Source organism: Bufo bufo, chromosome 7 (assembly GCF_905171765.1).
Source record: "Bufo bufo chromosome 7, aBufBuf1.1, whole genome shotgun sequence".
In the NCBI taxonomy this organism is placed as follows: domain Eukaryota; kingdom Metazoa; phylum Chordata; class Amphibia; order Anura; family Bufonidae; genus Bufo; species Bufo bufo.
The window spans coordinates 187,021,169-187,034,042 of NC_053395.1; the positions used below are offsets into that span (position 1 = coordinate 187,021,169).

General features: G+C 43.1%; 1 protein-coding gene across 4 annotated transcripts in view; it reads right to left on the reverse strand.

Moving 5' to 3' along the window:
* The window catches only part of DYNC1I2 (dynein cytoplasmic 1 intermediate chain 2), a 136,065-nt gene that overhangs the window by 90,588 nt on the left and 32,603 nt on the right, over positions 1-12,874 (reverse strand). For 2 of the 4 annotated variants that reach the window (XM_040441759.1, XM_040441760.1), the window contains exon 5: positions 10,036-10,180. In XM_040441759.1, coding sequence (XP_040297693.1) covers positions 10,036-10,180 — 145 coding nt within the window. Of the gene's footprint in view, positions 1-5,762; positions 5,787-10,035; positions 10,181-12,874 lie in introns of all 4 variants that reach the window. The other 2 variants (XM_040441762.1, XM_040441761.1) reach the window with 2 other exon arrangements.

The following is a 12,874-nucleotide window of genomic DNA, read 5'->3' on the forward strand; positions in this document are numbered from 1 at the left end:
AGCTTCACTGAGAACTCATGGGTCGGTGTTTATGCAGTTTTCATTTTACAGGTGAACAGTATTCACAAGTAAATGTACATCTTCACACGTCTGCCGGGTATAAGAAACTACAGCTATATTATAAAGCATTCAGTTTGTTGGGAACATATCTACAGGGTGGGCCATTTATATGGATACACCTTAATAAAATGGGAATGGTTGGTGATATTAACTTCCTGTTTGTGGCACATTAGTATATGTGAGGGGGGAAACTTTTCAAGATGGGTGGTGACCATGGCGGCCATTTTGAAGTCGGACATTTTGAATCCAACTTTTGTTTTTTCAATAGGAAGAGGGTCATGTGACACATCAAACTTATTGGGAATTTCACAAGAAAAACAATGGTGTGCTTGGTTTTAACGTAACTTTATTCTTCCATGAGTTATTTACAAGTTTCTGACCACTTATAAAATGTGTTCAATGTGCTGCCCATTGTGTTGGATTGTCAATGCAACCCTCTTCTCCCGCTCTTCACACACTGATAGCAACACCGCAGGAGAAATGCTAGCACAGGCTTCCAGTATCCGTAGTTTCAGGTGCTGCACATCTTGTATCTTCACAGATAGTGAAGATACAAAGATAGTGGGGCCATTCTTCATCAATGGAAACCTCAAGGCCACTGGATATGCAAAATTGCTACATGATGTTTTTCCCTCTTTATGCACTGAAGCTGGCACGTTCCCTGAGTTTTTCCAGCAAGATGGTGCACCACCACATTATGGGTGTCAGGTCCGAGCATTCCTAGATGAACAGTTTCCTGGAAAGTGGATTGGTCGTCGTGGGCCAGTTGAATGGCCCCCAAGGTCTCCCGATCTGACCCCCTTAGGCTTTTATCTTTGGGGTCATCTGAAGGCAATTGTCTATGCTGTGAAGATACGAGATGTGCAGCACCTGAAACTACGGATACTGGAAGCCTGTGCTAGCATTTCTCCTGCGGTGTTGCTATCAGTGTGTGAAGAGTGGGAGAAGAGGGTTGCATTGACAATCCAACACAATGGGCAGCACATTGAACACATTTTATAAGTGGTCAGAAACTTGTAAATAACTCATGAAAGAATAAAGTTATGTTAAAACCAAGCACACCATTGTTTTTCTTGTGAAATTACCAATAAGTTTGATGTGTCACATGACCCTCTTCCTATTGAAAAAACAAAAGTTGGATTCAAAATGGCCACCATGGTCACCACCCATCTTGAAAAGTTTCCCCCCTCACATATACTAATGTGCCACAAACAGGAAGTTAATATCACCAACCATTCCCATTTTATTAAGGTGTATCCATATAAATGGCCCACCCTGTACAATAACTGCAATATAAGTGAAGGCCGGGATTTTTTTATATTTTTTTTTGTCATATGTTGTCGATTTATATTTCGAACGGACCAACCTTTACTGACGTGCACACAGCAGTTCATGCTAAATTGGATCAGAAGAAGTATAATGTGCGGAAAGGTCCTACAGGTGAAACTCAAAAAATTTGAATATCGTGCAAAAGTTAATTTATTTCAGTAATGCAACTTAAAATTTGAATATTGTGAAAAGGTTCAATATTCTAGGCTCAAAGTGTAACACTCAGTCAGCTAATTAATCCATACCCCCTGAGCATAGGGTACCTGAGATTGTGACTTTGGGGTTTCATAAGCTGTAAGCCATAATCATCCAAATTATAACAAATAAAGGCTTGAAATATCTCGATTTGCATGTAATGAGTCTCATATGTCAGTTTCACCTTTTAGGTTGCATTACTGAAATAAATGAACTTTGCACAATATTAAAATTTTTCGAGTTTCACCTGTATCTGGCAAAACTCTGGATAAACATACAATGGTGAGAGTTATTGAAGGGCATCTGTCAACAGATTTGTGCCTATGACACTGGCTGACCTGTTACATGTGCGCTTGGCAGCTGAAGGCATCTGTGTTGGTCCCATGTTCATATGTGCCCGCATTGCTGAGAAAAATGATACTTTAATATATAAAAATGAGCTTCTAGGAGCAACGGAGGCGTTGCCATTACACCTAGAGGCTCTGCTCTCTCTGCAACTGCTGCAGCCTCTGCACTTTGATTGATGGGGTCAGGCAAAGTGCAGAGGACACAGCAGTTGCAGAGAGAACTGAGCCTCTAAGGCCCCTTTCACACGGGCGAGAATTCCGCGCGGGTGCAATGCGTGAGGTGAACGCATTGCACCCGCACTGAATCCAAACCCATTCATTTCTATGGGGCTGTTCACATGAGCGGTGATTTTCACGCATCACTTGTGCGCTGCGTGAAAATCGCAGCAAGCTCTATTTTGTGCATTTTTCACGCAACGCATGCCCCATAGAAGTGAATGGGGCTGCGTGAAAATCGCAAGCATCCGCAAGCAAGTGTGGATGTGGTGCAATTTTCACGCACGGTTGCTAGGAGACGATCGGGATGGGGACCCGATCTTTATTATTTTCCCTTATAACATGGTTATAAGGGGAAATAATTGCATTCTGAATGCAGAATGCATAGTACAATAGCGCTGGAGGGGGTTAAAAAAAATAAAATAAATTATTTAACTCACCTTAATCCACTTGTTCGCGCAGCCGGCATCTCTTCTGTCTTCTTTGAGGAATAGGACCTTTGATGACGTCACTACGCTCATCACATGGTCCATCACATGATCCATCACCATGGTGATGGATGATGTAATGGACCATGTGATGAGCGCAGTGACGGTCACCACAGGTCCTTTACCCAGGTCCTGAAGAAAGAAGACAGAAGAGATGCCGGCTGCGCAAACAAGTGGATTAAGGCGAGTTAAATAATTTTATTTATTTTTTAACCCCCTCCAGCCCTATTGTACTATGCATTCTGTATTCAGAATGCTATTATTTTCCCTTATAACCATGTTATAAGTGGAAATAATACAATCTACACAACCTTGAACCCAAACCTGAACTTCTGTGAAGAAGTTCGGGTCTGGGTACCACATTCAGTTTTTTATCACGCGCGTGCAAAACACATTGCACCCGCGCGATAAAAACTGAACGGAAAGCAATCGCAGTCAAAACTGACTGCAATTTCGTACCTACTCGCGCGGGTTTGCCGCAACGCATCCGGACCTTATCCGGACACGCTCGTGTGAAAGAGGTGTTAAGGCAACTCCCCCATTGCTCCGAGAGGCTCATTTTCATATATTAAAACATAATTTTTCACAGCAATGTGGGCACATATGACCACAGGACTAGTCAATCAGTGGTCTCAGCAGAGATGACCTGTGCACGGAATGTCACTGCTGAAGTCAAGAAGATGTCATCAGCAGCGGGAGGACCAGAGCGCAGCACTCGAAGAAACAGGAAAGAAATCAGGAGAATATCCATTTGCTATTTTAGGCCAGGGATGCCTACAGCTATCAGAGCATGCTGGGAGTTGTAGGTTTTGCAACAGCTGGAGAGCCGCAGGTTGGGCATCCCTGTTTTAGGCCATTTACAGGGGTTGCTCGAGTTGTTATATAACTCGGACAACTCCGTTAAGGTGCCCATACACATTACATGAATGTCGTCCAAGCCCACTAATTTCGGCAGGACAAGCAGACAATTAAATGCGTATGGATTGTTCTGTGTCTCCAGATAACAACATGTCTGATCCTTTGTTCTCATGGTGTCTGGCAGCAGGTTACTCTCCTTTCCCTAATTAGAAGACTTGCACTCGCAGCACAGTTGTCCGCTATCTAATGTGCATAGGCATCTTTAGTTTTTCCTGCATCGAAATACTTTAGTGGCTGGCATGAAAGCATCATCTCCCAGTTTTCTAAATCACTGGGGGGGGGGGGGGGGAAAGCGCTCCTCAGACAGATTAGATTTCAGCTGTGAAGCCTGAAGAATTGTGAATGCAGCTCAGTTCGCACTATAAATACTCAACTCAGGATTAGTATAAAATAGTCCGCTTATCCCTACATCAAAACGTGTAAAATTTATAATTTTGCAGCCTTGAACAGGTACAAAAACTGCGCCTCATTACCCCTGAAACCATACGCAGTCGCTTGTGTGGTTGCTCCACTCCTCCGGAGTAGTCATGTCTGCCGCACACGGGATCCGTTAATCTGTTTCCCATCCACTTTGTGATGTGAACCCCTGACGGCACATGAGCCTGAGCAGAACTTGTACATGCTGGGTGTGAATGATGGGTATCTTGTAACATTGCCCACAGCAGAAAACATGTGCAGGAAGTGGTACTATTGCTACAGGAAGACGGCTAACACATCGGCTCTTTGGTAAGGAAACAATCTGCATTTCCACTGGGATGTGGGACTGATAGGGTTTCCAAGATGTGACATAGCTGTAATTATAGGTTAACCACAGCCCTGGGCTCAGATGTGTCAATCCATGTGAAAACCAGCATACGTCTAATATAAATTCAGTGGGCCCGCAGGACTGGGCAAAACTGCTTAACCCTCCTGATCTGTGGTGGAAGCTGGTGGTTGCTTCCTTTTAAGTCCTCCATGGGGTGAGGGGTGACATTAAACATAAGCCCTTTGAACCGAGGTGATACTCTATACGTGTTTCAATACCGATCACGGCGTTGCACAGAGAATTTAAGAATTCAACAAAACTCTACCTCCAGCTGGTCACTAGGCCATTACATATCACTGTGATAGCTAGGTTTACACCACGGCTTTAAAGTGTGCATTACCACATATTGCTCTCTGCTAGGGGGAAGGGTGGTGCTACAGTATATAAGCCCCCTGATACCTGGGATCCTGCAACTTCCCGATCCCTACGGAGTGATTGGCTGAATGGTCACATTTCCGAGTAAAGATGGACCAGGAAGAAACGACTGGTGAGGGACTCGGGAAGCCGTGTTAGTTTAGGGTGGGGATCAGATAGGTATTAATTTGTTTTAGCCTTTTCTGACTTGTTGTTTTTTTTTAAAATAAAATTATGGGTTGGACAAACTATTTAAAGGGGTTTTCCAAGACTTTATAACTGATAAACTATCCTCTGGATAGGTCATCAGTATATGATCGGTTGGGGTCCGACACCCGGGACCCCATCAACAAGTTGTTTGAGAAGGCAGAGGCTCTCGCAGTAGCGCTGCAGGCTTCTCCTGCTTTTCCTGGGCCAAGTGATGACATGTTTATCGGTTACATGGCCTAGCCCTAGGCACAGCTCAGCCCTATAGAAGTGAATGGGGCTGAGCTGTGATACCAAGCACAGCTGCTATACAATGTACAGCGCTGTGCTCGGGGAGCCGAGAGAAGGCCGCGGCGCTACTACAAGCACTGATGCCTTCACAAACCGCTGATCGGCAGGGGTCCCGGGTGTAGGATCCTCATTGATCAGATACTGATGACCTATTCAGAGGATAGGTCATCAGTATAAAACCCCCTTAAAGTCATGCAAATAAATATTCCTATGTAATTACTTAGGTTGCAAGACCTACACTAGATAGGCAACAGAAAACCTGCCTTCTTGGTGGGAACGAGGCATCACAGATCTTATTAAGTAGTAATCAAAACTTTGGTGGAGATTGATCAAACTGGTGTAAAGTAGAACTGGCTTAGTTGCCCATAGCAACCAATCAGATTCCACCTTTTATATTTTACAGCTCCTTTGGAAAATGAAAGGTGGAATCTAATTGGTTGCTATGGGCAACTAAGATCTCCCCCTTTGCGTCTATGGTAAAAATATTTACTAATATAAAAGCACAATAATATTTAAAATGTAAAAACATGGAAAAAAAGGAATATGCTTTACTTCTTGGTAACTGCAGGTCTGGAACTGAAAAGCAAGCACATGCAGGAGGTTAGTAGGCTTAAAAGGGTCTAAATGTAAGATTGAGATCCAACAGGCATCCTCCACCGATACATCCAGCAAGACTGACTCATCTAAGTGTTCAATGCAAAAAAATCTATAATAAATATATTATATTATATATTTACTAATATTATATAATAATATTAGTTCCGTCGGGTGAACAGCCTGTTGGATCCGTCCTGCCGCTAGTTACCGTGCCCCCCCGGACTGCCACTCCGTCCCCATTGACTATAATGGGGGTGGTGCGGAGTTCCGGCGAGGCACGGCAGTGCACGGCGAGAGGCTGCCGGAATAAATGTCGGACATGTCGTAGTTTTATTCCGGCAGCCTCTCGCCGCGCGCTGCCGTGTCTCCGCCGGAACCCCGCCCCCATTATAGTCAATAGGGACGAAGCAGCAGTCCGGGGGCACACGGTCACTAGCGGCAGGACGGATCCGGCAGGCTGTTCACTTGACGGAACAGCCTGCCGGAGGTCCGTGCCGCTAGTGTGAAAGTAGCCTAAGTGTTCAATGCAAAAAAACTATATATGGCACAGTACAGGTTTACTTTTACCAGACTATTAGCACAGGACCGCAATGAAAGGTAGCTTTATTTTCTATCATCAAAGGTCACCGTCATCACAGAATACGGCTGACAGAAAGAGAAATAGGCAGGAAGTATTCATACCCCTTGAACTACGGTATTCCACATTTTTCACATTACATTCACAAATTTAATGTATTTTATTAGGTTTTATGTAGACCAACACAAATTAGCAAGAATGTGTGGTAAAAAGAAAATCATACATGGTTTTCAAAATTTTCTAAAAATGTAAATCTGGGAAGTGTGCCGTGCATTTGTATTCAGCCGCTAAGTCAATACTTTGTAAGACCACCTTTTGCTACAATTAAAGCTGCAAGTCTTTTAGGGTAGGTCTCTACCAGCTTTGCACATCTAGAGGATGAACTTTTTGCCCATTCTTCTTTGCAAAATAGCTCAAGCTCAGTCAGATTGGATGGAGAACGTCTATAAACAGCAGTCTTCAAGTCTTTCCACAGATTCTCACTGGGATTTAGGTCTGGACTTTGGCTGGACCATTCTAACACATGAATATGCTTTGATCTAAACCATTACATTGTAGCTCTGGCTGTGTGTTTAGAGTCATTGTCCTGCTGAAAGGTGAACCTCTGCCCCAGTCTCAGCCTCTACCAGGTTTTCCTCCAGGATTGCCCTGTACTTAGCTCCATTCATCTAACCATCATCTCTGACCAGCTTCTATGTCCCTGCTGAAGAAAAGCATCCCCACAGCATGATGCTTCCACCACCATGTTGCACGGTGGTGATAGAGTTTTAAGGGTGATGTGCAGTGTTAATTTTCCATCACACAAAGCGTTTTGAAGTTAGGCCAAAAAGTTCAACTTTGGTTTTATCTGACCACAGCACCTTCTTCCACATGTTTGTTGTGTCCCCCTACATGGCTTGTGGCAAACAGCAAACAGGACCTCCTATGGCTTGCTTTCAAAAATAGCTTTCTTCTTGCCACTCTTCCATAGAGGACAGATTTGTGAAGTACACAAATAGTTCTCCTGTGGACAAAATCTCCCAACTGTTGATCTCTGCAGCTCCTGCAGACCATGGGCCTCTTGGCTGCTTCTCCAATTTGTGCTCTCCTTGCCTGGGCTGTCAGTTTAGGTGGACAGCCATGTCTGGGTAGGTTTGCAGTTGTGCCATACTCCTATTTTCAGATGATGGATTAAACAGTGCTTCATGATGTGTTTAGAGCTTGGGAAACTTTATTATAACCTAACCCAGATTTACACTTCTTCACAATTTTATCCCTGACCTGTCTGATGTGCTCCTTGGTTTTCATAATGCTGTTTGACCACTAATGATCTCTAACAAACCTCTGAGGCCTTCACAGAACATCTGTACTCTATTAATTAGGTGACTTCTGAAGGCAGTCACATTGGATATTATTTAGGGGTATCAGAGTCCAAGGGGATGAATACAAATGCACACCACACTTCCCAGATTATTATTTATTAAACATTTTCAAAACCAGGTATAATTTAATTTTCACTTTACACAAACTTACTATACATACTTGTGTTGGCTTATCACATTAAATCCCAATAAAATACATTTAAGTTTGTGGGTGTAAGGTGAAAAATGTGGAAAAGTTCAAGGGGTATGAATACTTATAGGCACTATATATAGTGTGGGGACTCGCTCTGGTAGACAGGATTAGTGGACGCAGTATAGAGGCAACAACAAGTTCTTTGAATCAAACAGTTCAGTGTTTTATTACACTTTAGGCAAGTGACAAAACAAGCAGTCATATTCATACAAAAAGTCACCTTGCGGTGTTAGTGGTAATTCACACCATGTGGCAATTCTACCTCAAAGAGTCCTTGACCATAGCAGCACCAACCTGTTTTCACGCCAAACAGGTAGCAAGTCTTCATCCAGACACAAGGCTCCCAGATCCCAACACAGAGACATGGCATCTGAGCCCAGCTGCCTATTTAAGGACACCCAAGTGCTGCCAAAACTCGGACCGACAATTAAAATCCGGTTCGGTATTTGACCTCACCTGTTTTCCCAGACCAAACCTCTCACTGTGTCACAATAGATGTCATGGGGACTGGTTAAAAGCTCCTGTTCAAGATACGGATATTGAGCTGGTTCAGGAATCCAGTTCTACTTCCAGAGTATATAACAAGGAACAGCAACCTTCGACACTCCAGCTGCTGTGAAAGTACAAACACTCGGCATGCAAACATGCTCGGCTGTTCTTCTGCCAGCCTCAGAAGTGCATGAAGCACTCTGGGAGTTGTAGTTTATGAACCGCTGGAGTGCCGGAGGCTGCTGATCCCAGATCTATAATATGTATTACCTCTTATACAATTTCTTCAAAACTGGTACCTTCCAAGATTTGCTTCAAAGGCATCTCACCCTCCAGACCAGAACCCTAGTCTGTACTTATGAGGAAGGCATCATATGGGTCTCTCTGGTTTTGATGATGTCTAGTTAGGTTTCAAGACGCTTTATTGGTTAGACATTGGTTTACAGGGTAGCAACCTATAAGCGGCAGTAGAGAGACAGTCTTTCTGGAGGAGAGCAAACTCTCATTCATTTTCCAAGGGGGCATTGCCTATAAGGTTCCCTTCACCAGCTGGATCTCTGCAAAGAGAACCAGTACCTTCCAAGAAACAGTTCATGACTTTGGTTATTTTCTTACATTGAAAGCATTTGCAAAGCTGACAACACAGAAAGGTGTCGACCATTTGCGCCATAGACCATACAAAAAGGTCCAAAGGTCAGAACCTCTGGTACAGGAGCCTAAGAGTACATGCACAAGAGTACTGCTTTCAAAAAAGAAATTCTGCATGTTTTTTGTGCGTTTCTTCACCAAAAACCACATGTACTAGTGTTTTTTCGTGTGGATTTCAAAATCCAGACAGCAGGTCAATAAGAAAAAAAAAGCAAAAAGAGTGCATGAGATTTGCCATAAATTTAGCTAGTACTGGATTACGCTATGTTTTTTTCTGCACAAGAATCCGCAAGGGGAAAAAAATGCATGGAATCCTCATAGTGTGCAGGCAGCCTAAGGTAATGTGGCTGATCTATGTTTAAAAGATGTACTGAAGGGCAATGTGCAAAATTACACATTGCCATATAGGAGGGGAGAAATTACATAAGTATATGTAGCAAATGGAATTGTAAGGAAGACAAAAAGGCAAAACCATACAATAGCCTTAAAGGGCATAGATTTATCACTATGACACTGGCTGACCTGTTACATGTGCACTTGGCAGCTGAAGGCATCTGTGTTGGTCCCATGTTCATATGTGCCCGCATTGCTGAGAAAAATGATGGTTTAATATATGCAAATGAGCCTCTAGGAGCAATGGGGGTGTTGCCGTTACACCTAGAGACTCTGCTCTCTCTGCAGCTGCCGCACCCTCTGCACTTTGATTAACAGGGCAGGTGGATCCTGTGTAAAGTTCATCAATATTTAGGTTTCAGAAAAACCCTTTAAGAGAGAGCAATAACCACACTGTTTCTGCAATTGGCATTCTAGAATCTGTAGGAATGCACCCTTAAAATGTAATAGTGCTAAAATAATTGATTATTTCAGTTTATGGATAAATCAGTTTTAGTCAATAAGCCAAAAAAAGGAAACGTAGTAAAACCACTATTAAAAAATGGGTAACACAGCGTGACAACTTACCGACCCCCAGTCGTCCCATCACCAGAGTCTTGACTTCCGGCTTCGCTTGGGGTGCTCACAGACTTAGAGGAAGGCGACGTTGGTGGAGGGACTAAATAGTGAAACAGACACGTATCCTCTGTTACTATTCGCAGGGGTTGGACCGCTTAAGATGTTTCCAAAGCAAGTTAACATGAAGAGTTGGTAAAGAAACAGAAACGGGTAACAAAACCAGAACGATGGCAAACCAAAACATACGTGGATGGAGATGGAGAATGGGGGAAAAAGAAGGGAAGAGAGAGAGAATTACCAATCACATGCTGGCTTATTCATGCATTTGTACATAACATGTTGGTGACAAAGAGGGGAGGAAAGAATGAGAAGTGATGAGGAAGGTTTCGGACATTCCTACGATGTATCATAGACATGTAGAGTTTTACACGGTGACCCATTCATTTGAAAGGATGACGTGTTATTCTACAATTTCCTCACATGATATTAGCTATTTACTAAGGGTCAGAGTCATTAGGAATATTTTATTCAGACAACCCCTTTATTGAATGCAACAATATTAAAATATGGAATTACTGTACAGACCCTTAAAGGGGTTTCCATAGATATTTGAACTGATGACCTAGCGTCTGGATAGTCATCAGTATCTGATCGTGGGGGTCTGACACCCAGGACCCCCGCTGATCAGCTGTTTGACAAGGCACCAGCAATCGCAGTCGCGCAGCCGCTTTCCCTCGGCCATGTGAGAATACGTTCATTGGGCACATGGCCTAGGTGCAGACCAACCCTATTGAAGTGAATGGGGCTGAGCTGCGATACCAAGCACAGCCGCTGTACAATGTACGATGCTGTGCTTGTCAAGCTAAGAGTAGTCTACGGCAAGCGCAGGTGCCTTCTTAAATAGCTGATCTGTGGGGGTCCGAAAGATCAGATACTGATGACCTATCCAGATGATAGGTCATCAGTAAAAATATCTTGGAAACCCTTTTAACCAATACGATGGGTAAAGGAGGCTCGAAGAAGCACTTCTGTTTAAAATGCTCAGAGAAGATTTCCACAAGATTCTGCTCCTGCAAGTGCCCTGAAAGTGGAGCTTCACAGTGAAGTGCTTTCTGCATTGGGGAGGGGTTGGGAAGCCCTTCACATGGAAGCTATACCTCCTCGGCACCTACAAGAGCAGAACCTGGCAGAACAAAACTTTATATTCACACTACTCCTGATAAAATCTTCACAAAAAGTGCTCTCCCTACCCGCTTACCTAGTGCTGTCAGCAGTTTTGCACGATCAAAACTGCTGACAGACTCCCATTAACAGTAAGCTGTACAGTACACCGCTTCTACCATTATGGAGAATTGAACAGGTGAGCAGAGCTGTCCGTCAGCAATCTTCCTCCATCAAAGAGAATAACTACTGTCGGCGACTCGGTCCTCTTTTCAGTATGTTTTGTCTGCTTGCCTAATTCAAGAGAATGGCAGAAGTGGTGTAGCGCACCGCGTGAAGTTTAACTGGAGGGGGGTGTAGAGGGTGCACTGCATCCCTGCTGGCTTCACCCTGTGAGGGCATCTAATAAATATCCATGCTGATAGCGTCTCATGGAGAATGACAACTTAGAGGGGAGCTCCACATTTACAGTTATTTTCAAAACCGGATATGGAATACATATTAGTAATCCCTAACCATTTTTACTATCGGTATCAGGACAATGACCCCATACAGCCATGCACTGCTATAAACCGAGACTTGATTCAGTGCAGCTTATTAATAAGGTACCTCTTCTAGATAGCCGCAGTCCATATTTCTCCCGGTGCTTTATTTCGATGGACTCATTAATGCAACTACTTCTGCCACCACAAAGCAAATGCTAATTCACAGACTGAAGATCTGAACAACGTCTGAAACGCGTTGCACATAACATAAAGAGGCTTGGTTAGAAAACTAAAGTGTAACCCAATGCCTAGGACTGTAAAACAGCGCCTCATAGACTGTAAGCTCTCACGAGCAGGACCCTCAGTCCTATGTCTATTCTCCTAGTACATGTTCCCTCTGAATTGTAAAGCGCTGCAGAATATGTTGGCACCATATAAAGATTATTATTATTATTATTATACACTTGCACTCTATGTATAGAAACAGTTGGAGATATCAGATGCTTTGGAATTTTTTGGAGATGTACACTTACAATTTTATTTTTGTGCACCATTTTCGGTCCAGGATTCATTTAAAGCCCCCAAATTCAGCGTGCTGGGAGGACAGTAATACACTGGTTTTGTACCATCTGTATGCTAATGGCTTTGAACGTTACGCTACTTAAAGAGCTCAGAGGAAATCTATTCCGCACTTTACCCTCCCCTCTAACTTACCGAAAAGTCACCCGTGGGAATAGATTATGTTTAATTACAGCATTATACTGCATGTTCAATATATAGATCTGAGTGCGACTGTGTACAGCTACCTTTGTACTTTCCATTGCTTACATCAGTCCCTGTGGCATCCCCAATATATTTTCCCTCTTCACCATGCACTGGAGGAAATTTTATAGAAAGTCATTTACCCTATTAGTGTAATATGCATTCCCCTCCCACTGGAATCAGATCTTGCTATTAAAATATAAGTTTAAGCTGTTAGAAAATAGATGTGAGCGTACTTTAATTTGAATGTTTGCAAACTATTTCCACCCCTTAATGATTTTTAGAGTTTGTGGATTAAGGATTATTTTTATTATCTTTTTTTTTTTTTTTTGAAGTGACTTTTGGCCAAATAGTCGCTCAATACATTTAGACTCATACTGCCATCTTGTGGTAAAATGAGCCCCTCGCATGACAAGAGGATCCGCGATACAAGAAAGCCA